General features: G+C 33.2%; 1 protein-coding gene across 12 annotated transcripts in view; it reads right to left on the bottom strand.

Annotated features, from left to right (window-relative positions):
- The window catches only part of WAC (WW domain containing adaptor with coiled-coil), a 68780-nt gene that overhangs the window by 20143 nt on the left and 21131 nt on the right, over positions 1-27506 (bottom strand). For 10 of the 12 annotated variants that reach the window (XR_014022762.1, XM_081300080.1, XM_081300085.1 and 7 more), the window contains exons 4-7: positions 13673-13779; positions 7147-7262; positions 6424-6536; positions 1437-1745 (exon numbers count right to left, since the gene is read on the bottom strand). Coding sequence is in view for 11 of the 12 variants with exons in the window: in XM_081300080.1 (XP_081156206.1) it covers positions 1437-1745; positions 6424-6536; positions 7147-7262; positions 13673-13779 (645 nt within the window). In the remaining variant the exon portion in view is untranslated. The remainder of the gene's footprint in view (positions 1-1436; positions 1746-6423; positions 6537-7146; positions 7263-13672; positions 13780-27506) is intronic. The other 2 variants (XM_081300082.1, XM_081300081.1) reach the window with 1 other exon arrangement.

Raw genomic sequence — 27506 nt, 5'->3', positions numbered from 1 at the left:
ATTTCAAAAGAGAAGAGCTAAAAAGCGTTAAATATGCAATGGTAAAATGAGATAAAGACTTCTTCTACAAGGTTGAGATTTTGTTTGAGACAAGTGTCTTGCTATGTTTAGCCAAGGGTAGTCTAGTGAACACCTGGGCTGAAGTGATCCTCCCACTTACAGCCTCCCCAGTCAAGGAGAGATGCCACTGTACCTAGGTCACTTTTTTTTTTTTTTTTAACTGCAAGGGTTTTTAAATAAAATTCTTCTGTGACCAAATAAAGGAAATTACAGTAACTAAAAAACCAAAACATTCTTTAGAATTAATAATTAATGCATTAATTCAGATTTCGTCAAGTTTTTTTGAGTATTTTTTCTGTAACAGTAAATCTGATATGTATGCAATAAATTTGGTGCAAACCACCTTGAAGAAGTTTTATAGTATTTAGAACAAGTATTAACCTGTTTAATGTATTTTTTAACTGTATGATAAAAGCATATGGTTTAGTAATATCTAACACAAATGCCACAGTAACAAGAGACATTCAAATAATATGCACAAAAAGAGGGGAAATTAAAGTAAAAGAAATTCAATTATTTGAACCCTTCAACAAATTAAGTCAACATGAAGCAATGGATCAAGCAATAGATTTGGCTTAAAGAATTATCTTCACCTAAACCCACCAAACATGGAAAAGTTTCTCAACACTTAATATTGTTTGCTAATGGATCTACCCATAATTTATTTCTTCACTGCCTTTTAACTTTCTTAGATTCTTAAATATATATATATACTATGAAGTTCAGGTTTGGAATTGTGAAAGCTCTATGCAAAATATACTTATCACACTGCTGTTTCTTTTGTGTGTCATCTCCCAAGCAGCTATCATTACTTTTCAGACTTTTCTGGACATGCTATGCTTATTAACATCTAGTCTTATAAATGCAATTTGGGTTATAATGTTTACTTCTACTTTTCAAACTTAAGAAGTGTTAATATCTGAATTACGGCTTATTTTGTGGCCCTCACAACTCAAAATTTGTTTTCTAATTCACAAATTGAAACCAGTAATTACATGGTATAGAGAAATGTTTCAAAATATTTCTATTCACAAAAATTGACACAATTTCTAAACTATACTAACAACAAGATTATAACAAAAATTTAAAAATATCAAATATAAAGGGACAGTCAGTCATTTGACTCTGATAAGTTGTTTAAACCATTGCCAAACATTACAAATTAAGGACTTGACCTCAATATCAAAAGCAAAAAACAGTTTTGAGTCTGGATATTAAAAATTTAAAGGCTAAAATATGACTAACTCTAGACCTAAGTCTATGCAGTAACATTATGAAAAGACTTAAATGAATTTGAGCCTTACTTAAGCCAAAGGAAATAATGTAAATATCAGAAACTAGAGTTCAACGTGCAGCATCTAGTAATAATGGCATACCTTTTCTTTCTGTTTTCTGTGCAGGGACAGAAGATGTGGGTGTAGGCAGTTTTGATAAAGTAGATGCTCCATTAGCATCAAATGATTTCTTTGGCTGGTGATCAGACTGTAGCGAAAATGGACTAGAAGGAACAGTGCTTGGGGTAGCAGTTGGATGAACCACTGGTTTGATGGGGTGCTGTACTGGCGTAGAACTACTGTGAGTCTCTGCTCTTGGCAGTCTGTAGTCTCTGTCATTGTGTCTGCTTGTTTGAGACAAAATATTCTGTGGGAGCAAACTACTGGCATCACTGGAATGCTTGTCTTCCACTTTAGTTCACAGTTCGAAAAAAGATGTTGGAATGACAGAAGGGGGAAGAAAAAAGATTACGTTAGAATCCTGTCTTTAACATCAGCTAATTTAGCAACATACTTGTACTTATTTATCTTTGTATAAAACTGCAAGCCCAGTTAGTGTGTGCAGTTTTACCACTGACATAAATATTCAAATACTAGAAGAGGAGTTTAACCTGACTATAAATATTAATCTATATTCAGGTTTCAAGTGGGCTACTAATTTCTTAGGATTCTTAGAACCACACTGTAGTTCAAACAAAACACTTGGAAAAAAAGATTCAATACACGGAGATATAATATTTTACTCAAATAAAAAAAATTTAATATTTCAAAAATAAAAAAGTAAATGTTCCATTCCTTTAAAATACGGATCATAGATTCTAATAAATGACTGAGTTATCCACAGTGGTCCAACTGCAAAGAAATATTAAGCTTATTATTAGCTTGATTTTTCTGAATACTAAAGTAGTGGGTTCTGAAGTAGTTTATGCAAGGGCTTAAATGACATCACTTAAGATGTTGCAGCTCATCATGAAATGTGCAATTAAGTAAACCAATATTTTTAATAGTGCTGACAGTAAGTTAATAAAAATGATACACACTTCCTGAAAATAGAAGTCCTACATCTGCATCATGAACAACATCTACTTAACAGTTAAAGTAAAAACAGATCTTTCAATTTAAAAGCACAAAAATACTATAAACACACAGGGAAGTACTGAAAATAACCTCTATTAACAATTTAAATTCTAGCACTATGCTTCCAAAAAAAAACAGAATGAAGGAAAGAAAATTAACAATTACATTAACCACATTTATTACTAATAGAAAGTCTCTAACCTAAACAATATTCCAATCTATGGAACGGAAAAATTAAACCAACCTCCAAGTAAAAACCCTAAGATTCAAACATGTGACAGGAATCACAATTTTACCGAAGGATGCCTTCTCCATTTAATATTGAATTTTTTCCGATTCATACTCCTTATTCTACAGACCAAGACAGCAAAAAAATGCTCTCAAACTACAAGTCATTTTAAAGTCATCACCACACATTACTATATGCTATATTCCAACAAAATAATTTCAATCATATAAAAATACAAGGTCTTTTGACAATGATTTAATGTATAAAATTTAGGGTCCAAGGTTATGTTACCTTAGAAAACTGAACAAAAAATAGATTGAACTATCACACCAGAATAAACATCTGTGCATGGGCACATTAATAAATTATCAACTCTCATGCACATAAAACTACAATTCTAGTATTCTTTTTGCTAGAAGAAATTCTATCACAAACCCTTGAAGGATAGAAAGAAAAGGAATAATACTAAGCCTACCTCTACCACTTGATTGTCAAGAAAATAAAAATTCTAGGCAAAGAAAATTCCCTTTCAGTTCTATGTAGCTACCATCAAAATATGTCAAGTAAATAAATGTACAGCAATGAAAACTGATATTTCAAATAACAAAAAAAAAAAAAAAACATAGGAACTAAGAAACTACAGGTACAAAAGCCCTGTATTACAGCTCTAAAGAGAACACTGTTAAAGAAATGATTATTTGCACATACTCCCTCCCTAGGACATTTGTGCATTATCATGACTGGAGGGGAGATGTGCAAATGGCACCTGATAAGTATGAAGCTCAACAATCCAACAAAGGACAGTCATCCAAAACAATGAAACACCTGATTCAAAATATCAATAGTGCAATGACAAATCCCAACAGAAATTTCTTTAAACTTAAAGAGATCACCCCGTTAGATGGATTAGAAAAAGATCCAGTAATAGTATCATTTTAAAAATTGTATCCATATAATTCTGAATATCAAGTTGTGGAGAACATGTAAAAATCTTTCCAATCCTACCCCCTTCTTGTTTCTTTTATCAGTTATTAGAAACAAGCTTTAAGTATTACTCTACATGAACACTAATATGCTGAACACATAGGAAAACTGCCAAATTTTTTTAGATAGGCAATGTTATACAACATCAAATGGTTACTACCACAATGTTTACAGCTTGGCTGATCCATTAAAAAAAAAAAAAAAAGGAAGCAAGCATGATACAAAACTACATTTTAACACAGCCATAGTCCCACTACTCATAATCTGCACATGTAGGAATTCAGCTTCAGGTAAGAGGGCAAATATAAAAATCTTGTTTATAGAAGAAAAAGGCTAAAAACTACCCAAGTATTCATGAATGGGAATTATTTATAAAGGTACATCCAAGCACTGGAATACTGTATAGGCAATAAAACAAATGCAGAATTACAAGCTGACATGGAAATAAATCCCTAAAATAGTATTAAAGAAACAGACTAAAACCAGTAACAGATAATACCTTTTTCAGAGTAAAATACATACATATCCAATTTCCACATACATTTATATATGCGCACAGAAAGAAAGTATAAGTTTCAAAATGATCCTGAGTCATGGGATTAAAAACTTGACCTCTCTTCCAATTTCTTAATAAACACGTCTTAATTTTTGAAATCATGAAGAAAAATTTTAAGCTTTGAAAGAAAAAAAACTGTATTCACACATAGTTGCATTCACATGTACAAGACACACAAAACTCCCCCTCCCATTAATTTTCCTAAATCAGGTCTTTAATTTCTCCTCTTACTCTACCTTGAGGGAAGAATGACTTAAATGAGAGGTTATTTTGAAAAGAATATACTAGGCATACAAAGCTTTGTTCTTTTCCCTCTTTGGGAAACACTGGAAACATCAGCATAAGTAGAGACAACTGGTCCAATCTAATGCTGCCTAATCCCAGGAACTACTTAGCATGAACACAACACTGTATCCCTAAAACATTTTTTTTTTTTAACTAAAACAGATTATTTTTATACTCATCTGTCATTCTTCCTTTATGCTTCCCCATCCTCTATTTGCTCAGGGGTCCTGTAAGCTGGGTGCTATCTACTTCCTTCAACAAATCTGTTTCATTTTTAATTGTTTGCCCAGAGTCACAGTTACTTAAGAAGTGAAATGTGACTAGAACCCAAGTCTTCTCAAAATACAATGTGCTTCCTATCTTCAGTACTTGGTACCACTGCTTTCTATACAATTTCACTAATAAAGTTTTAATGTTCCAAAGATTGCAACACTCAGCCATGGGAATTCATGTTACTGGTTCATCTTAAATTTTCCCCTCAAAAATTCAATGTCTCTTGCTGAGACCAAATACACCAGTACTTTTGAGTTTTGAATTACAGAAATAGTATTCAAACGCTTAAATTTAAGATTCCCAGAACACACCGTCTTAAATATTCTTCTCAAAATCTCAATCATTTATTTGAGGAAGGGGAAGTCATTAAGAATAAAACATTCAGTAAAATGTTAAATTCAAAAAATGCATCAAAAACAAATATATGATGATACCAAAAACCTTTCCCAATGCACAAAATTTTGGCCTCAAAAGAATACTAAAGTAAGCCCATAATTTGATTTATAGACAGGAGCACTTTACAACAAATGTTTTAGAATAGTATTCTAGTAAACATTCTGGGAATCGTTTTGTGGAAACTTAGCTGAGAGCTATACTACAGGTCTATAATTCTTGACTCACGAAGGGCGTTACATTCCAATAAACCAACTGAAAGTTAAAAATATGCCAAAAATACACTTGATATACCAAACCTACTGAAAATCAGATATTAACCTTGCCTACCTTATACATGCTCAGCATACTTGTGTTAGCCTACAGTTGGGCAAAAATCACTTAACACAGTCCGTTTTATAATGTGTTGAACTGCATATGAAATTTATTGAACATTGTACTGAAAATGAAAAACAATGTTTGTATTGATAGGATTTCTTAACTTTGCAGTAGTGTGAAAGCATAAGTTAGGGAATATCTACGTGCAGATAAATAGTTTCTCAAGGATTGTTATAATCTGGACATGAGGTGTCCCCTGAAAGCTCATGTGAGACAACTCAGGAATGTTAACTGGTGAAATAATTAGATTATGAGGGCTATGATCTAATCAGTGGATTATTCCTTTTCATTGATTAATTTAAAATGACCACTGTACTGGGTGATAATGTTGGTAGGTGGGGAAGGCTAGAAGGTAGATCCCTGGGGGGCATACCTTTGCAATTTTTATCTTGGCCCTAGTGCCTCAAATCCCCTTCTGCTTCCTGGCTTTCAGGAGCTGAGGAGGTTTATACCAATCTGCCTTGCCCCAGGCTCTAAGCAATGGATTCAGCTAATCATGAACCAAACCTGTAAAACTGTAAACCAAAAAAATAATAAAGTTGCTCTTCATCAGCAAAAAGCCAGGGGTCACCATCTGTTTGTTTTTTTTTTTAATTAAAAAAAAAAGTTAATCTAAAACACAAAATCTTATTGTTTACTAATTCGACGGCACTGTAGCCATTGTTAGTAGTAGGAAATATATTTATTAGTAGTAGGAAATATATTCATATACTATTCTACTGTGCATCTCTATCTTTGTTCCCTATTCAGGAAACAAACTAGTAGAGGTTGAGAAAGAGTCAACATAAAAAGAAATCACGTATATGTTCCTATTTATCTTAATTTATACATGTATATGACAACACATATAAACACTTGTAAAATAAACAATAGGGATGAAGTACCCTGTTTCAAAGAAAAAAATTAATACTTACTTCCACTGGCAAACCCACTAGTAGCTGTTGCTTGCATCACCTCTCTTCTGTAATCCCTATCTTTTGGGAAGCTATTAACTGCCACCTTATTTGCTTCTTTTTGTCTCTGCTCTCTAAAAATAAAAAATAAACTCATAAAAATCACATTGAGGGCCTGAGTGTTCAATGATTAGATCTTTCTTTTAAAAACAAACAAATAAACAAGCACAATCCTCATGAGCTGCCACTGATAACAAATGCTCAACAAAATGGGATATGGAAAACAAAAGAATTAAACATGGCCTGAAATTTCACTGCAGTGAAATGGATGGAGCAAACACCATACTCAAATGTCTCTGATGGCAAAACTATATCAATTATTCATACTATCAACACTATAATGAAAACTCTTCAAATTCTACATAAGGTTAAGAAACCTATTAGGATATGAAAGAATCTATTGCAAATTCTAAAAATGATGCATACATGCAGATTAATAATATAAGTATTTTATTAAATATATTGATTGCTTCCAAGCTCCTCTGTTCCCCTCAGTAAAAGTTGCCCATGTGTCCTAATTTTTTTTTAAAGGAAAGAGAAATTACGGAAATAACAATGACAATGGGCCAATCACTGAAATTAAGGAGAATGACACTATAAGGAAACTAAAATTAGAATATTTAATGTAAGATATTAAACTGTAGAATTAAGAATATTATTATTTAATTAGATTAAAACAAATACCTTTCAAGCCATTCTTTTGGTTTTTCCCATTGTGAAACTTCTGTTCGACAATTGTAGTAATATTTTTTCCCAGACGAGCTAATGTGCTCAGACCAGTCATCTGCAGAATCATAAGGCTTAAAAATACATTTTTAAAATTAGAAAATGTTAAAATTTACTTGTACCCTGATCTAAAATCTAATTAACTGTTTATGTATTTTAAAAGAGTTAGTCTATGAAAACCTTTAAATATAAGAAAACCCTGTAAACGATCAAAAGTAAACATAATAAATATTAGTTATATTAGGCACAAGAAAAATTAAAAAATTCAAAACATCAAAGGATTATACAAAAGTTCCCCCTTCTCATAATTTTAACTGCTAAAATCCAATAATGTGTGCAAAACCCTTTCTCAAATGACTGATGATGGCATGAGATCTGTAGTTCTAAACAGGAGAAATCATATATAGTACAATAGATAATAGCCTGCCTGTGTTTATGTTAATGAAAAAGGTACTAAAATTATAAAAATATTAAATACAAGATAATTAAAAGCTATAAATCTTCAAAATCCATGAGATGGGTCACGTATATACTAAAATCCGGTCTAATACATTATAAATAAGACCAGAAGTTTTTCCTATAACTAAAATCGGTCTTTGAAAACTTCTCAGACACAGTCTCTTACAGATGTTTTACAGGCAATGTAAAATCAGAATAAAATTAGAAAAATCTGAAAGGTCCAATTTCCAGGAACTGAGCTCCAATAACATTTAAGTGCCTAAAGACCCCAGAGAATCTGGCAAATTATCAAGTACTCTTCTAGTTGAATTTCTTAACTATTTTTTTAGAGCAGCTTGATATTAAAATAATATTATACATATCCTCAGTTAACCACCCACAGAACAATACAATTTTAACATTTGAGGGGAAAACCATTTATCCCTGTGCCTTTACCTAGCTTTAATTTTACCAAATAGAAAACAAGCTTAACAAGCTTAGAGAATTTAGGAGTTTTTCACAAGTCACAACACTGATTGATGGTTTAAAGAAAGGCTCAAAAATTCTGATTTCCAAAATGATCTTTAATTTTGAGGACAACGGTGAAAAACTGTTTCAGATTCTGCTATACATTTATACTCTCAGGTATGTAATTCAAATGAGGAGGGTCCTTAACATCAGCCCTGTGCTGCCAGACCTCTAAAGAAAGGCAGAAGAGAGTTAATTCTTAATCCCCAGTTTCCAAAGTAAGCTATAACCAAGTTTTAGGAAACCAATCACAAAAGGCCAAATTCAAAAAAATCTTCTCTAGAGAAGAATTTGAGTTATACAAAATTATCTCTTTTATAAATATTGCCCAGGAAGACTTATATGGAGTTACTGGATTGGTCAGAGACAGAATGAGATTTGAGACTAACAAGAGAATACAATAGTATTTCTACACCAGCATTCTTTAAAGGAGATAAGGAATGTAAACTAGATAATAGTTCATTTACATTCATGCACAACTCAAGGACAGTTAAAAATTCCCATCAAGAGGCACTGTCCTCTGGTGGCTCAGGAGGCTGAAGCAGAAGGATCAAAGCCAGCAATTTAGCAAGGCCCTAATAAGCAACTCAATGAGACCCAGTCTCTAAATAAAATACAAAAAAGGGCTAGAGATTATTGCTCAGTGGTTAAGTGCCTTTGAGTTCAATCTCCAATACAAAAAAAGTTCACAAACCAGAACCCTGAAAAGCTCTGGTCAACTACACTGTCAAATCCTACCTTAGTACAAGATAATATCTTACCTAACAAAACATGTATTTGGGTACTACATTATAATCACAGACTAAGTAACTTTATCTCATCTTTACCCAATTTCCATACTCAAATAGGTTAAGGAAAAACAGAAAATGTTCCAAGTAATGAATTAATTTAAAAAATACTTATATGAGCAATGGCGGGTTTCTAACTTCTTTATTTTACAAAACACACACACACACACACACAGAGATAACTACACTTAAAAGCCTTTTCTAAATTAAGCTTGAGGTGGTAGCCAACACAGGCATTCTCCAAGTGTCATCCAGGAAACACTGGGAATCCTGACATCTTTTGCAAGACTGAAACTATTTTCAGAATACTAAAGAGATGGTTCAATGTTTTCTTTTTTTTTTAAGAAAAGTTATTTTTTCATAAAAATGTCATACACATTAACATTGTCTTTATGATATTTCAAATGAATTGTTAATATGTTTTGATTTTTAATGTGGTAAATACTGGTGAGGAGTGAACAACATAAGTAAGTTTCTTGGGAAGAAAATCTGAGAATGGATATTTAAAAAAAAAAAAAAAAGTTACCAAGGCACATATCAAATCTCTCCCTAAATTCAAAATATCTCAAGTGAATACACCTTTTTCTCTTCTATTCTCCTAAATTTTTCTCTTCTATTCTCCTACCACTTCTCTAAAACTAGGGAAGATAGATAAGTTAATCTTATAATTCATAAATTAATCTTATTAATTGTTAACAACAGTTCATCATTAAATAATATTAAAGGTAGCCAGGCATGGTCATGCACACCTGTAATCCCAGCAGCTTTGGAGGCTAAGGCAGGAGGACTGTGAGTTCAAAGTCAGCCTCAGCAAATTAGCAAGGCCAATAGCAACTTACTGAGACTCTCTAAATAAAATATGAAAAGAGCTGGGGATGTGGCTTAGTGGTTGAGTGCCCCTGGGTTCAATCCCCAGTACCAAAATAATAATAGCAATATAATAATAGTAATAATAATAATAATAATAATGGTTTGGTATTTCCTATAACACCTTCATGATGTTCTAAGAATTCTCTGATGTCTTAATAATTCTAGGTCAGATTAGTTAGAGATTAGATCTCAGGAAACTCAAACATAAAAACTCTGAAATACACATGGAATACTTAACTGCTAATAAAGAGGGACTGGAATATGAATACAAAGTCACACAGAATTGAGTTTAAAGCACTTCCCACAATTTCAAACTGGCAGAGGATATTTAGGGAAGTTCCATTAGAGTGTTTTTAAGCAGGAACAATTTTTTTTTTCCTAAGTGAAGAAATTCAAATAAGCATAATGAATCTAAAACAGATTATCTGTCTATAAGCCTGTCCTTATTTTAATTGAAAAGAGGCATTCAACAAGCTTTTCCTCAAGATTTGTCATGAGACAGGCTCTCATCTTAAACATAAATGTTTACAATAGCACTGAGATAGGACCTGCATATAATATCTTAATCTCATAATGGAAGAAAGATTTTTACCTTGACTTTCAACAGTTAAACTTCACAAAAAAAAAAAAAAAAAAAAACTTATCCACACAAACAAGTCTGTGTAACTAAATAATATTATTAATGATTTTTAATAATAATGTTATTGATTTAAAGCCTGACATCCTCAAAGAGAAAAACACCCCAATTTTGTTTAAGCTATATTATATTTTAACCCAGATTAAAATAATGTGTTAACTCCAACATATAGGTACAGGTATTGACTTCCTCAACAGGATTTCTAATCTCAGGAAAAAATACACAGAATCATAAAAGGGCTGGAATTCATAAAGGTTCTACATAGCAAAGCAGAGGAAACAATTAAGACTGTAAAGACAGAATCTACAAAATGGATGAAAAGCTTTCTGTATACTCTTCTGATACAAGATTATATCCACAAAATAAAAAGAACTCACCTCCCACCCCACCCCCAAGAAAACCATCCAATTAATAAAAGTCAAACAAACTTAACAACTTCTCAAAATCGCTAACAAATAGAGAACAAGTTCAACATCTTTAGCAGTCAGGGAAGAACAAATCAAAACTACACTGAAATTTCATCCCACACCAGTTAGAATAGCATTCATTCATACAAACAATAGTAAATGCTGAAGAGGATGTTTAGAAAAAGGAACCCTACATGTTGGCAAGACTGTAAATTAGTACAACCACTATGGAAATCAATATAGCAGTGCCTCAAAAAACTAGAAATGGAACCACCATATGATTCAGCCATACCATTCCTCAGTATTTATCCTAAGGAATTAAGGTCAGCATAGTATAGTGATAACATGCATAACCATGTTTATAGCAGCACAATTCACAACAGCCAAACTATGGTACCAGCCTAAGTGTCCATCAATATATGGCTGGCTAAAGAAACTGTGGTATATATACACAATGGAATTTTACCCCAACCATAAAGAATGAACTTATGTCATCTGCAGGAAAATGGATGGAACTTAAGAACATAATGTTAAATGAAATAAACTACTCAGAAAGTCAAGGGTCATGTTTTCTCTCATGTAGAGGCTAGAGAGAAGAAGGAAAAAAACATGTGTATGAGGGGATAATTTATGAAAATGAAAGAGACCAGCAGAGTAGAAGAAAGGGACCAGGGGACAGGGGAGGGAAAAGAAGGGGAAAATACTGAGGAACAATATTGGCCAAATTATATTGTTACAATGGGTACATGTACAAATATGTAACAATAAATCCCACCATTATGTATAGTTACAACATACCCATAGAAAGATGAAAAAAATAATTGTGTTAGTGTATGCTATTCATTATTGAAGTATTGGGTAAAAAATTTTTATGTTTACTAGTCACTCAAAAACTTGATCTTTAGAACAAAAAATATCAGTCGACAAGTAATCATCATAAATGTTCAAATGCTAACATCTCAGTTAGGATTAAATCAAACAATTTGTAACTACTATTCTTGTCTCACCCACTGGGTAATTAATGTCAAAAACTAAACAACAAAAAGAACTCTAAGGTAATTTACATACCTACAGTTGAAATCTAAGGAAAGAGGAACCCTAAGTCTGAAAACAACAAAATGTTCATTCTATTCTGATAACCGCTTTCAGTTTCCACTCACAGTGAAATTCCCTGGTATCCCAATGATTTATCTTTCAAACATATCGGATGAGATTATTTATTCTTTCTAATTTCATCAAGTTAATAACCCAAATAATAAAAATTTATTTTCCCTGAATAAGTGGTTTTGGTTTTATTCTTAAAATTTTTTTAAAAAAACACACAATCTACACTGATAACAGAAGACAAATACCATATCTAAATTTCCAGTGATAAATAGGACTGTATGTTAATATTTATAAATTAATGGGCCATTTTTCATGAAAACCAAGAAATTCTCTAAATCTTTGAGCTTGCAGCTTAATAAACACGACTCATCTCAAGTAGTCTGATGTACCTACAAGTATATCAAGCTGTTATCTCCGCCACAATTCCATCCTTCTATTGTCTGCTCTGTGAGGGTTAAGGATGGAAAAATGCAAAATACACTTATATTTCACAGATGAATTCCTGTTAGATGTATCACAGATGACTAAAAGGCAGGAGGAAACCCTAGCAGCAACAGCAGATTCCAGTTTTCAGTTCTACACTACCGCACTCAACAAGTGGCAAAACAGTAGAACCAATATTCTTTCAACACCACTTAAGGTATGGTTATCAGCAAAATATCCAAGGCAAAATGTGTTGTCTATAGTCTTTTTTCTAACTGTTCTTTCTTTCCTATAATGTATTCTCCACCTTGACACATGCCATTTTTTTTAATTGCTAATCAGATGTTACTTTACCTTTCACTAGCTCTCCACTGCCTTTGTATATAATTCATATTCTTTGGTAAGAAACATCATTTTTTTAGTGATCTAGCCCCATCTCTATAACCAAATTCCTGTAATTTTTCCACAAAACTTTTGCAGATCTCCAAGCATGCTATTATGTCCCACACATTGGTGTTTTTCTAAGCATTATCCTTTGTAGACTATACAAAGTCTTCAACTGGCCAAGTTATATTTAACCTGTCAGCAAGCATTACTTGTTTCTTCCTAATTGAAGCTAAGAATCCCCGTCTTGAGTGCTCTCCTAAACAACTTAAACATGCACTGCAATGTTTACTTTTCTGTCTCCACTACAGGTCTAAAATTTCCTTTATAATGGGCTACATTATCTTAGTTCTATGTATATTATTTAGCCTAGTAAATTGAAATGTACTAATCTTCTATCAAATGAATATATTAGAAATTTCATTTGAACCTGTAACAGGGACCTTTTATCCCCAAGAGTCTGATATAGAGTACATGATAGTAATAAACACATGCTGTAATAAATTCACGTATTATGGAAAGAGAGCTATCTTAAGTTAAACTACTTTATTATTAACTAGAAGTTTTCAGATAATACAAAGGCAATATTTTATTTTGTATAGAAATACTCATAAAATTAGTATCAAGTAAATACATTAGGAAAAGGTCAACCTTCTCGGGAGGCTGAAGCAGTCTCAGCAACTTAGTAAGGCCCTAAAAAACTCAGTGAGACCCTATCTCTAAATAAAATACAAAAAGTTAAGTGCCCTTGAGGCTTAATCCTCAGTACAAAAAAGGGGGAGGTAAACTTTGTTTAAAACATTTTTAAAAAACAAAAACATTAGATCTAAAAATGACCTGCTATAGAGTTTATGTTCTAGTAATTCTTTTTTTTTAAATTTGGGAATTAACATAATACTTACTGCATCTGAAGTTTTGCTTGGATTATTGCTTGGATTAGAAGAATGTGAATTTGAACTATGAAGAGCACTGTGGTTGTGTGAATTTTCTTGTGGAGAGTAACTGGTCCCTTAAAAAAAAAAAAAAAAAGAACAAAGAGAATTAGAACTTTATTTCATCTGGTTTTTATCATACCACAGATTATTTTATATCTTTAAATCAACACTTCATATGACCATTAGGAATAGAGGTAATTTACACTTTTCATGCTATATCAAGTATTTAAAACCCTACCATGAATGTGCACTAAAAATATATTACATGGATGATAACATATGAAACAATGTTGTTTACAATTAGATGAACAAAAATCTATATCACTGCTAGCAATTTAGATTTTTTTAAAAGAAAAATTTACTGAAGAGAGGGGCTGGGATTGTGGCTCAGCAATAGAGCACTCGCCTAGCACATGTGAGGCCCTGGGTTCGATCTTCGGCACATAAAAATAAATAAACAAAATGAAGATACTATGTCCAACTACAACTAAAATATAAATATTTTTTAAAAAAGAAAAACACAGTATACACAGAAATTTACAAAAATTCAACTGACGAAACTAAAAGTTACCATTATCGCTGTTCTTACATATTTTAATATCTTAAATAATTATAACTTGCTAATAGTCTTGCCAATTTTTAAATGAAACAGCATGAAAGTTTTCAAGCTGCCCCTCAAGGAAGCGACACTCAGTATCTTCTAACAGGACCAACTCCATCTAACAATTGCTTCAGACAAACTCTTGAATCTTATGAATAATCTACACATCTCAACAACTGTCAAGGATGATGGTTTCTCTAGTATTTTAAGAAAAACTAGGGTATAAAAATCCAAACTTAAAAAAACTTGTTAATGATACAGAACTGAAAGTGGGAGGAGTGCATTTAAATGGTCCAGTGAGCCATGAATTAGCAGTCAGAATCACAGTTGGTCAGAGTAGAAAGGAGTTAAGAAGTAATTACTTCCATTAGAAAAAAATAAATGGCTAAAAGGAAAGCTGAACTGAGACAGATGATGACGACTGTAAGGTTTCAGGTACTCAAAGAGCAGATCTATATAAAACTAGAATTCGGGGGGGGGGGGGATACTTAGCTTCCCAAGTCTTCTCCATTAGAGGTCACAAGAAGACCAACTGCCTTACAATAAGCATGTGGAAGAATATATAGCAAGAGAAATGGCAATGGTCATGATTTAATCCTGGATAAGGATACTCTTCATAAAGGGAAACTACAAGCAGATTCAAATACCCCACAAAATTACAGGTGTCAAAGAAAAAGAGAATTACTTTAAATGCACACAATGGTTACTTAAGGACAATGTAAGGAAATTTATCAAGAAGCTTGATGCTGGAGAAAGGCTGATGATTTCTTCACCCACTTGCTTTACTGTATGTTATCTATTTTTATCTATTTATGTAAAACACCCTAACCCCCCTTTTTAATATAGAAGGTAATAAATGCTTTATGAATGAACACAAAGCTATCCGTCAAAAATAAGCTCAGTGTACAAAAAAGTTAACAGAACAGATGTAAGACTACTACCCTTTCAAAGTACAGGCCCTTGGCAGTTATGTGGGGACCAAGATTTCAGTAAAGTTTTAATTGTTCATTGTACCTATGCTGTTTGTGTCTAAAATAGTCTGTTAAGTACTTGCTTTATAAATGGAAGTCTAAACTGTTTGTGTGTATTAAGCAGAGGGTACCTACAAACTAGCCAAATCCAATTTTTAAAACAGAAAACATTTAGTATCATCGCAATCTCCTGCTGAAAGAAATGAAGTGTTCATCACTTGTCCCAGGCTACAAGGAGATAGATAACTTAGGAAGCCTACCTCTATATTCCTCCACTTTGTCCCCATATGCGTTTTCCCTTTTCATTTTATACTATAATTAAGCCACAGCTATGACAATGACTACTGACTTGGTCCTGTGAGCCTTCAGACAATCATTGAACATGGGATTGGTCTTAGGATCCCCAATGCTTAGTAACAAAAATTACAGCCTCAAGTTTTCAATAAAATCTTGGCTCTATGCTAAACTTTCTGCTTTACAGCTATAACTCATTTTTTTAAAATAAGTTTTACACCATAATAAGAAGTATTTAGAAATAATAAGGACTACTAGAATATCTTTTATACTACTAGAATATCTTTTATATCCCTTCCAGGATAGGGACCAGATTCCACAGTCTACAGAACAAATTTACCTAGACTACTCAGGGGATTTCGCCAAGTAAGCCACACACCTGTAACAGGTATTTCTGATATGATGTTTTCTTTGAAATTCTGCAATATAGCACAGTAAAAGTAAGTCTTGTGAAAACCACTAGGAGCAAACCACTACATTATGCAACCAGAGCACTAATGAAAACTTGAATAGCACAGGCAAACAGCTCCATGTGGTTGTAGACTGCTTCAGGGGATATTAAAAATGCAAAAAAAAAAAAAAAAGCATTAGGATAGAAATGCAGCTTGCTGGGATATGGAGGTGGAAATAAAGCTCTTAGCATTGAAGATGTTATAGTCGACAAAGAAGAAAATGCAATTTGACACACAGAGTCATGAAAAGATAAAGAAGCAAACTTGAATTTTCTTTAGGGGCCTTGCCTGGGCAGCAGCAAGTACAATAACTAGACAATGTCTCTGGGAAAGAAGAGAACAGATTTGATGTGTCAGCCATAGACTTGCATTTGACAGTCAGCTATTGGAGTTACTTTTATGTGTGCTCTATTCAATGGTAGCCACTGGTCACACAAAGCTATTGAACACTTGAAACAAGGCTTAAGAATTGAGATTTGCTGTATGTATAAAATACACACCAGATTCAAAGACTCAATACAAGAGAATGCAAACTCTCAGTGACATTTTTCATAACGACTGCATGATTAAATACTTTGGATATATTTGATTAATAGTACACAAAATCAAAACTAATTTTAAATGTTGCCTATTATAAAATTTAAAATTGTGTACCTAGCTCATTGGATAGCAAATGCTCTAGATGAAGGCACCCACTGACAAGTAGAAAGGGGATAGAGATGTCCACTGTGCACAGGACATTCAAAGAACTATCCTATATCTGTCAGAAAATTCTGTAATCAGATGACTTTAGAACCCATTCCTGCCTTAAGACAGTATGCTGAATTTTCTAGAAACGGTAAGTGCTATGCAAATTGTAAGGTATAGCACTTGTTTGGAACTTTTACCAATATGTTGACAACTTGGAAAAATCTCATCTCTGACAGTAATACCAAAAAATACACCTGCACTTGTATCTATCATAAATAAATGTTATCAAGATTCCTTTGTTAACAGGAGTTAGAACCAAACATTAAAGTGGCAGAGATAACTGAAAAATAATGCTCTCACTGAATTATATTAATAAAGCTTGAAAAATAGTACTGTCACACTTGAAGTTTGTCCTGAATCATATATTAAGTACTTTTAGCACAGGGATACAAACCCAGTTTGCGCAAAGTTCATAAACATTATCTCCTTTGGAGCTATCATCTTTCCTACTTACATGTGTAGCTTGCATATATTAATGGAAATTTTATAAAATATTTAAAGAGGAGGAGCCACAAGAAAAAGAATGAATCCCTTCCACACAACCTACACAAAAATGAATTAAAAATAAACTGACGTGTAAAGTCTAAAATTATAAAACTCCTAAGAAAAACAGAGGCCTAAACTATAAGAAAGTAAGAAAACAGATAATTAAACACTGTCAAAAACTTGTGCTTTAAAAGGACACCATCAAAAAGTGAAAAGATGGGCTGGGGGTATAGCTCAGTGGTTGAGTGCTTGCTTAGCATGCATAAGGCACTGGGTTTGATCCTCAGCACCACATAAAAGCAAATAAAAGTATCGTGTCCATCTACAACCAAAAAAAAAAAATTTTTTTAAGTGAGAAGAAATAATCCATAGAATGGGAAAACACATAGTTGGCCCTCTGTAGCCATAGCTTCAATTACAGATGGGATGATTGGTGGGATGGGTAGCTCAGTGACAGCACTTTTTGCCTAGTAGGCATGAGTCCCTGGGTTTCATCCCCAATACCACAAAATTTCTGATGGGAAATACCCAGGAAAAAAAAGTACCTGATTAAACTTGAACATGTACATACTATTTTTAAATCATTATTCCCTATAGTTAATAACTATTTATATATAGCATTAACATAGTATTAGGTATTGAAAATAATCTAGAAGATGTTTTGAAGATGGGAAGATATGTATAGATTAAAAGCAAGCACTATGCCAAAAAGGAATTTGAACATCCACAAGTGAAATAACCAGTAAGGCCACATATTGTGTGATTTCATGGATATGAAACATCCAGAATAGGCCAATCTGTAGAGAGATAAAATACAGTTTTCTAGAGCTAAGGGCAAATAGGAGACTGAGAGGGATTGATAGCTAAATGATTTTTTAGTAATGTTCTAAAATTGATTTTGAATCAGTGTAACTGAGTATATTAAAACCTACTGTCTTGAACACTTTAAATGACTGCTCTCTATGCTGTGTGAATTATACATTATACATCAATAAAACTGTTAATAAAAATCAATCTATGATACCTTATATGACTACCTTACTTAAACACAGTACCTAATTCATCTTTTCTCAAAACTTAATCTTACAGATTTGACCAGAAAATGCTGCATGGCTATGTAAATCTGGAATAGCTATATGCAACATTCTCTCATAGATAAATTTAGTGTAAACTTTATAGACTTGAGAATTACTGAGGTAAAGAAACTTTAATCTGAGGTTGGAAAAACAAATAATTACTAATACATGATATAACACAGATGAACTCTGAAATCAAGAAGACACTTGAAAGAAGCCAGTCACCAAAGACCATACAAATTCTCTTACATGAAAAATACCCATTATAGGAATATCTACAGAAACAAAGTAGATCAGTAACTGGGAAGTTGGGAGTTGAAGGAAAAAATAAGAGGGACTGCTGAATGGGTATGGAGGTCTTTTGGAGGAAATGGTAAAATTCATAATATGTTATAGCTCAAATTTTTGAAATAGTCATGGTATTTTTAAAAGGGTTAGCTAGGTCTAATTAGATTGAGAACCACTCATTTAGTGAACAGAAGTCAGGCAATGTAGGCTTCAGTACAAATTTTGCATTTAACTAAATAAAAATGAAGGCATCTAACCTATGGTCATTGACACTTGTCAAATTAAGATACTACTTGACAATGTGCAGGATTATAAAGATCAAAGTCTTTTGATCCCTGCTGACTTTTCAGACAGTTAGTCCATTTCCTCTGCTCTATTTTCCACTCTGCCCATTTCTTGGTTAATCTTCAGGTCTCTTAAAATGCCACACCCTCAAAAACACCTGTCTGACCACCCAAAAAGGAAGCCCTCAGAATACATAAACGTAACTGTTCAGGAGGGGTGTGTTAAAACTACATTCTACATTAATTCTTATGTTTTTCTGTTTTTAAGAATTAACTAAGTGGTTAATCTAAAGAAGGAATGTATTTCTCTGCTACGCCAGAAATCATTTAGTGCACAAGTTGGGAGACCAGCCTAGGGAACATATTGAGACCTCATTACAAAATGATGATGATGATGAAGATGAAGACGAAGTAGCAGCAAAGTGTTGATGAGAGAAAAGAATAAAGTATTTTAAAAGTCAAAAGCTTTAAGAAAATTTATCAAATTACAATCTAAAAGGATGAGCAAGCAATGAAGTTGAGAAACCAAGAATTATCCTTTTGCAAGCTGATGCCCTTTTTTAAAAATAATATTTATTTTTTAGTTCTATATGGACACAATACCTTTAATTTATTTTTATTTAGTGTTAAGGATCAAACCCAGTGCCTCTCGCACAGTAGGAGAGCGCTCTACCTTTGAGTCACAACCCCAGCCCTGCAAGCTAATGTCTTTAAAGAACGGGACAACAAAGAGAACGGCAAGCCCTGACATGTCTATAGGTGTCTCCAAGTAATTTCACCTCATGAATCTATTAAATTAAGCAAAATGAGAAGGGGTGAAAATGAACATAAAGAAATCTTCAAGTATGTTATGCTCTCCTTATATCTCACACTTAAGCTATTACATTAAGACAGTATGGAAAACTATGACCATCTAATGTAAGACATTTCAACTGGGTTCAATGAAATAGTAAACTTTAATTAAGGGAAATAATATAAGCAACAGCATGAAAGTAGAAAGACAGATGGTGACAATGAGTAAAAGTAGTTTGACAACATATGAAGTTCCTATATAGAGATAATAGGGTGTGAAGGGTGTAAAGCTGAGTTAAGCCAATGACTACTCAGGGGCCCTGAATGCTAAATTAATGAAAAATGAACCTCATGTTCTCAGCAAGGAACCCTCAAAATTACTTAAGAACCCACCTTTCACTTTTGAGTATATTTCTCATGCTTGTGCAAAATGTTGAGATCATGAAAAAGAATGCTAAAGAATATTTTTAAAGACAACACAAGAAACTAAAGAGGATTTTTTTTTCCCCCTAGAGAAATGGCTTCCTAATTTCTCCTCACCTTCCTAAAGCCACAGAATTCTTTCTTTATAGAGTAGGCTATCCTTAGGTGTTTATACATTAGTTAACCTCTATTAAAGCCTTTCCTTGACCAAAGCACATATTATGCCCATAACATTTCAACTCACTATTTCCTTTATAGCATAAATTACAATGTTATGTTTTCCTGTTTATGTACTTCACATGTCCACTATAAGAAAACTCCTTGAATATATTCATGAATATAAATTGTGAGTACAACATTGCCTGCATTGGTTAGTAGATTCTAAAAACAAACATATCAGTAAAAAGAGAACTGCCCTTATTCTGGGTACAGTGGCACATGCCTATAATCCCAGCAGCTCAGGAGGATAAGGCAGGAGGAGTTCGAGTTCAAAGCTAGCCTAGGTAACAGCAAGGCACTAAGCAACTCAGTGAGACCCTGTCTCTAAGTAAAATACAAAAAAGAGCTGGAGATGTGGCTCAGTGGTTTGAGTTCCCCTGAGTTCAGTGGCTGAGTGCCCTTGAGTTCAATCCCCAGTGCCAAAAAAAAAAAAAAAAAAGTAAGAGAGTGTGTGTATGTACCAACAGAGAGAATGTGAGAAAATTCAAACAGAATTAATTAAACAAAGGCATTTAACAGTGGTAGGAATAGACAAATATTTCCTTTCCATGAAAATAATCAACTTCTAACAGGGATGATTTTTACGTGGTAATTTACCAACAGGTATTTTAACAGCAAGAACATTCTCAACAACAACATTCTCAAAAGTCTTATTTCTACAAATTTTTCAATTGCAATACTATTTTTTAAAAATACAGAATAGGCATCAAAATAATCAGAACAGAAAAAGCATTAGCAAAGAATTCTATCCTTGTAAGCTCCTTTTCTACACAAAGAACTTATCTTCAAAGATAAAATTGTGATATTTTGTGATTTTTTTCTATGTAATATCCAGACATCTTCATTTATCAATAAAAACTGTTGTCATTTTTAATGACATTATTGTCTTTCACATGTGCATGTGTATATAATATGAGAGACAATTATGTTTTCCACCATTTATTTCACTGTTGGAATTCCAAATTCAGGTAAGAAGAAATTAACAATATCAAAATAATCATAAAAAGTTATCTTAAAAGACTACTTCCAAATTGACTTTAAAAGCCATTAGTTCATGGAAATCCAAATTAAACTACTATCTCTCACCATGCACAAAGCTCAACTCAAAAGTGAATCAAGGACCTAGGAATTAGGCTAGGCCAGAGACCCTGCAAGTAACAGAAGAAAAAGTAGGTCCAAATCTTCATGTCAGATTAGGTCCTGACTTCTTTAACCAGACTCCTAAAGCACAAGAAATAAAAATCAAGAATCAATAAATGTGACAGATTCAAACTAAAAAGCTTCTCAGCAAAGGATAATAATAATATGAAGACAGAGCCCAGAGAATATGAGAACATCTTTATTACATGAATATCAGAGCACTAATCTCCAGTATATATGATGAATTCAAAAAATCACCAAAAATAATAATAATAATAACCCAATCAATAAATGGGCTAAGGAGCTGAACAGACACTTCTCAGGAGATATACAAGCCATCAACAAATATATGAAAAATGTTCAGCTTCTTTAGTAATGAGAAAAATGAAAATCAAAACTAATATTTCATCTCACCCAGTCAGAATGGCAGCTATTAAGAATACAAGCAACAATAAGTGTTGGTGAGGATATGGAGAAAAAGGCACACTCCTACATTGCTGGAGGGACTGCAACCAATCTGTAAAGCAGTATGGAGATTCTTAGAAAACTTGGAATGGAACCACCATTTGACCCAGCTATCCCAATCCTCAGTCTAAACCCAAAGGACTTAAAAATCAGCATACTATAGTAATGCAGCCACATCAATATTCATAGCAGCTCAATTCACAATAGCTAAACTGTGGCACCAACCTCGATGCCTTTCAACAGATGGATGGTTAAAGAAACTGTGGTATACATACAACAGTATATTACTCAGCATTAAAAGAACAAAATTAGGTAAATGGATGGAGTTAAGAGAACATTATGCTAAGCGAAGTTAAGCCAATCCCAAAAACCAAAGACCGAATTTTTTTTTTTAAGAAGGTGCTAATTCATGGGGGGTTGGGGGTTATGGGAAGAATGGAGGAACTCTGGATTGGGCGAAGGGAAGGGGTATAGGGGCAGGAAAGGTGGAATGAGATAATCATCATTACCCTAGGTATTTGTATGACTGCACATATAGTACAACTCTACATCGTGTACAACCAGAAAAATGAAAATGTGTACTCCATTTGTGTACAATGAATCAAAATGCACTCTGCTGTCATGTATAACTAATTACAGCAAAAAGCAAAAAAAAATTTAGAAAACCATTAGTTCAATGATTAAAAATTATTGACAGGAAACCACACAACACAATTTATATTAAAAATTACACTAAAAGCAGACTTTAAAATGACAGCTTGACACCATGTTTCTATATTTGCCCCCTACAGTAACTATTAAAATTAACTAAAATAAACAGCCTCAGTAATTCATGGGGGGTTGGAGGGTATGAGAAGAATGGAGGCCCTAATCAACTTGCCAATCTCAAACAAAAACTTAAAAAAAAAAAAAAAAAAAAAAAAAAACCCCAAAAAGGGTTAAGGATATAGCTCAGTGGTTAAGAACCACTAGATTCAATATCTAGTACTTCACCTGCCCCCCCTCCAAAAAACAAAATAAATCAAAAACATAAAAGGATATGCAATCAGACCTGGGGTTGCGGTTCAGCAATAGAGCGCTCGCTTAACATATGTGAGGCCTTGGGTTCGATTCTCAGCACCACAAAATAAATGAAATAAAGGTATTGTGTCCAACTGCAACTAAAAAAATTTTTAAAAAAGGACATGCAATCAAAACTGAAAAGAGAATAGCTACAACCAGACCAACACTGTCATATAATTTCAAGAGACAATTAAATCCATACTAAAGTGCACGGAAGTACTAAAATTCCAATTCCTCTAAAATCTATATATTTTGAAAATGTGGTAGGCAAAAGAGAAAAGAAGAGTCACCTGTCCCATCAGATTGGCTTTTCTTTTTGCCTAATGAAGTAGAGATCTGCATGAATCTATCTGAGAAAAGTCTGTCTAAACCTTTGCCTAGACCTCTAGATGTGGAATTTCACTGGAAAGAATTCATCAAATAGTGAAAGTTCAAAGAGAAAACATAACACTTCACTTTATAACTCTTCTCTAAATACACAACTTTCACTGATAAAGTACTCAGATTATAAACCTCCAATTTTTATTTATTTTTTTATTATTAGTTGTTCAAAACATTACAAAGCTCTTGACATATCATATTTCATACATTTGATTCAAGTGGATTATGAACTCCCTAAACCTCCAATTTTTAAGGGTACAATTCTAACTGTCCAGGTGAATAGTCAGAATCAATAAGAATTTAATCACACACACAAAGCCCAGAAGAATGACTTTACTCAAGACAAATACACAGAAACCTCCCACGCAAAACCTAAGCAGCAGTCAAATGAACACAACATAAATAAGTGAAAATACTCTGAAAGAAATCTGAGAGAGTAACAAAAACAGCTATGAAACAAAGCATAAAGACAGTGCAAAATAAAGGGGGAAACTAAAATAAGCGGACCTTACGGGATTAAAAAAAAAAAAAAAAAAATCAAAGAAATTAAAATCATGTTAGAAGTAACAAGAATCAACATTGCTGAAATAGCCATAAGGAACAAAAATCAGAGAAATATCATAAAGCATGTAGAACAGTAGCACAAAGATGAAAGCACAAAGATTCCAGATATTGAAAAAAACAAAGGCAACACAGGCAAAACTGGAGGGTAGGGACACAGTTAAAAAGAAAAAGGAACAGAAAGCAGGAAGGACACTCAAGGGTATAATGAAATAAAACTTCCCTGAAAGTAAGTTCTTAATCTGTACACTGAAAGGGTATACAGCAATAGGAAAACATTCTCAAATCTAAGAATTTGAAAACTGAAACATCTATAAATAACTTGGGCAAAAGATATGGAACAGAGAATAAGGAAAACCACAATATCAAAAATTTTAACAATCCCTAGTTCAGAATTATTAAGTGTCCTAATGCTTTTATCATTTCCTTACTCTAAAACACACTGGTGGAGGTGATCTTGTTTCAAACATTCTTTGACCAGAAGACCTTGACATATTAACCATTCTCTGCCTAGAATACATTTCCCTCACCCCTCATCCACAATTCCCAGTTGCCTCATTTCTTAACTTATTTCCCATGCATCTTATTTCCCTTATTCAGCTTAATTTTTCCTATACAGCAGCACTTATCTCCAACTCCTTTATTGCATGTTGTCTTTCCCAAGAAAACATCTAAGTTTCTAATAATAAACGTTCTTGAGAACAGAATTGTCTACAATACCCACAGTATCTGGCATATAACAGGTGCTTATTATAGACATCTGTATATACTGTATGATGTTACATGAGTATCTCATGGAAACTACTACAATCCCACTAAAGGGTTACCTTATACATTCCACTTTTTTTATTAACAAATTCAGCTGGGTTGTTTTGTACTGAATACAATACTCACATCTGTCATTGTAGGATTTTCTGGTATCTCCCAACTTTCAAGAGTACCTAAAGCAACACTTGCAAATTATATCAAATAAAAAGTGTAAACAAACTATGATCTAATCTTTTCAGAATATCCTTATTCCTGAAACTTCCTGAGTGCAGATTTTGATTATAAAGCAAGCAATTGTATTAGCCTTTTTGTTAATACAACAATTTTAGTCTGATATAATAAAGTGCAATAACACAGGACAATGTGGATAATTCTGAAAATACACAGGTTGGTTTGCTTCCATAAAACTTTTTTTTTTTTAATTTATAAACACAGATTGCTACTCATAACAAAATAATTAAACTGAAGGCCATTAGATTGAGGCAGTTCTAGCACTCTGGCTTCCTATGCAAGCAAATTGAACCTAAGCTCAGCTTATCACAGGAAGCCAACTGAGTATTAGTTATATTGTCTTGAACTGTCCACAGGGATAGTCCAAATAAGGCAACCACTCAACCTTTAGCAAATTAATGTCTTTGTGCTGTTTTTACCTTCAACAACCTCTGGTGGGGAGTCCCCAAATTGCTTGTGGTCTAGTCAAATTGTTGTATGCTCTAATCAGCTCTGTAAAACTTTTAATGATGACAAAACCATGGCATAATCTGACTTTAGGGAAACAGGTGATAAGAATGCAAACAGACTTTGGGTGGGGGGAGACAGGCATGACCTAGCATAAGAACCCTAGCCAGAGCACCTACATTTCCTGTTCTTATTTTTAAAAAGCCATTTCAACATAAAACTATTCTAAAATGTATATTGAACCACAAGATGCCAAATAACCATTCTGAAAAAGAACAAAGAGGTAATGCATATTCTTAAAACTCTTAAGCTACAGTAATCAAAACAGTGTGATAATATTATAAGAACAGACACCTATTAATTGAACAGAATAAGCGTCTAGAAATAAACCCACAAATTTAACTTAAACTGGATCATGTATTTAAGACTTAAATGTACGGTCAGAAACCGTAAAGTCCTTTAAAAAAATGGAGTTAAATTAATTTTGTGCATAAGAAAAACAGGAACAACAAAAGCAAAAAATGGAACTATATTAAACCAACAAGTTATGCAGTAAAGGAAACCGCAAAATGAAAAGGCAACCTATACAATGGAAAAAATACTTCCAAGACAATATATGATAAAGTGTTAATATCCAAAATATATAGGGAATGCACCAACAGTTAATAAAAAAAAAAAAAGAGAGAAAAAGAAAACCCTCCAATTAAAAAACAGGCAAACAACCTGAACAAACGTTTTTCTAAAGACATTATGAATGGCCAGCAGATACATGAAAAAATGCCTGGCATCACTCAACACTTGAGAAATGCGAATCAAAGCCACAATAATCTATATGGATAGCTATGATGAAAAAGAGACAGATGTTGGTGAGGGCATAGAAAAAAAAAGGAACCTCTGTACACTGTTAGTTAACATGTAAGCTGGTACAGTCATAGAAAACAGCATGAAAGTTCCTCAAATAATTCAAATGGAACTACCACATCATCTAATAATCCCGCTTCAACATAAGGGTGTATATATACATACATACATCTCAAAAAGAAAGTAAATCGGCATTTCTAAGAGAGATCTGCACCCCAGGTTCATTGAAGCATTATGCACAACAGTCAAAATATGGAAACAACCCAAGTATTCATCAATGGGTAAACAGATAAAAGGGACTGGGGATGTAGCCCAGTGGTAAAGCACCCCCAGGTTCCATCCCCAGTACCCCCCCCCCAAAAAAAATTGGTGTATATATAATGGTGTATTATTCAGCCAAAGGATACCCTGCCATTTTCAACAAAGTTGAACCTACAGGTAATGACCTGTAGGTCATTATATCAAATACGACAGGAAAATGAATACTATATGATTTCACTTATACATGGAATCTAATGTTGAATTCACTGAAGCAGAGAATGAAAATGGTGACTGGGGGTTGGGTTGAGGAATTACTGGTCAAAGCATACAAACTTTCAGTTACAAGATAAACCACCTTCTGTAAATAATGCTGTTTGTTTGTTAAATTAAGCAAAGTGCGCACTTACCAAATCATCACACTGAACACCTTCAATGTATGCAATCTTTTTCAATTAAATATTTTAAAATTTAAAAAACCTACAGGTTATTATAAACCTTTAAGCTTTTTAAACAAGATGGGAAAAATAATCTCATTATTCAAATAATAAAACTGAAGTTTCCAGCTCCTCCCAAAACCCCCCAAAAGTACTGGCTTAGCCTTTTCAGAAGTGTATTAGTATGCAAATTACCACTATCTAACATCTGAGACAATCTCCACTCAAAATTAGAATACATTAAATGAATTGGGAGAGACAGCATTCCATACCACAAGATAGCATGAATCATCTAAGCTAAAAACTGAATGCTAATGTAAAATAGTTCACAAGCATTGTGAAAAAATATCTGAAAAATTCTAATGCAACCAAGGCCTTGAAGAGATACATCTCTAGAAAGCAGGGGTTCCTAGAAATCTTTACAGTATCATGTGTGTTTCCTTTGTTTGAATCAAAGAGTATTCCCAATGTTCTCTGTAAATACTGGGAATGTCAAAATGTCAGTTTAGAAGGGGGAAAAAAAAAAAGGTAGAGGCAACATTCAGCCCCTGAGT

The sequence above is a fragment of the Spermophilus citellus genome (assembly GCF_964194105.1).
Source record: "Spermophilus citellus genome assembly, chromosome: 6".
In the NCBI taxonomy this organism is placed as follows: Eukaryota; Metazoa; Chordata; class Mammalia; order Rodentia; family Sciuridae; genus Spermophilus; species Spermophilus citellus.
This window is presented reverse-complemented; position numbering and strand designations above follow the sequence as displayed.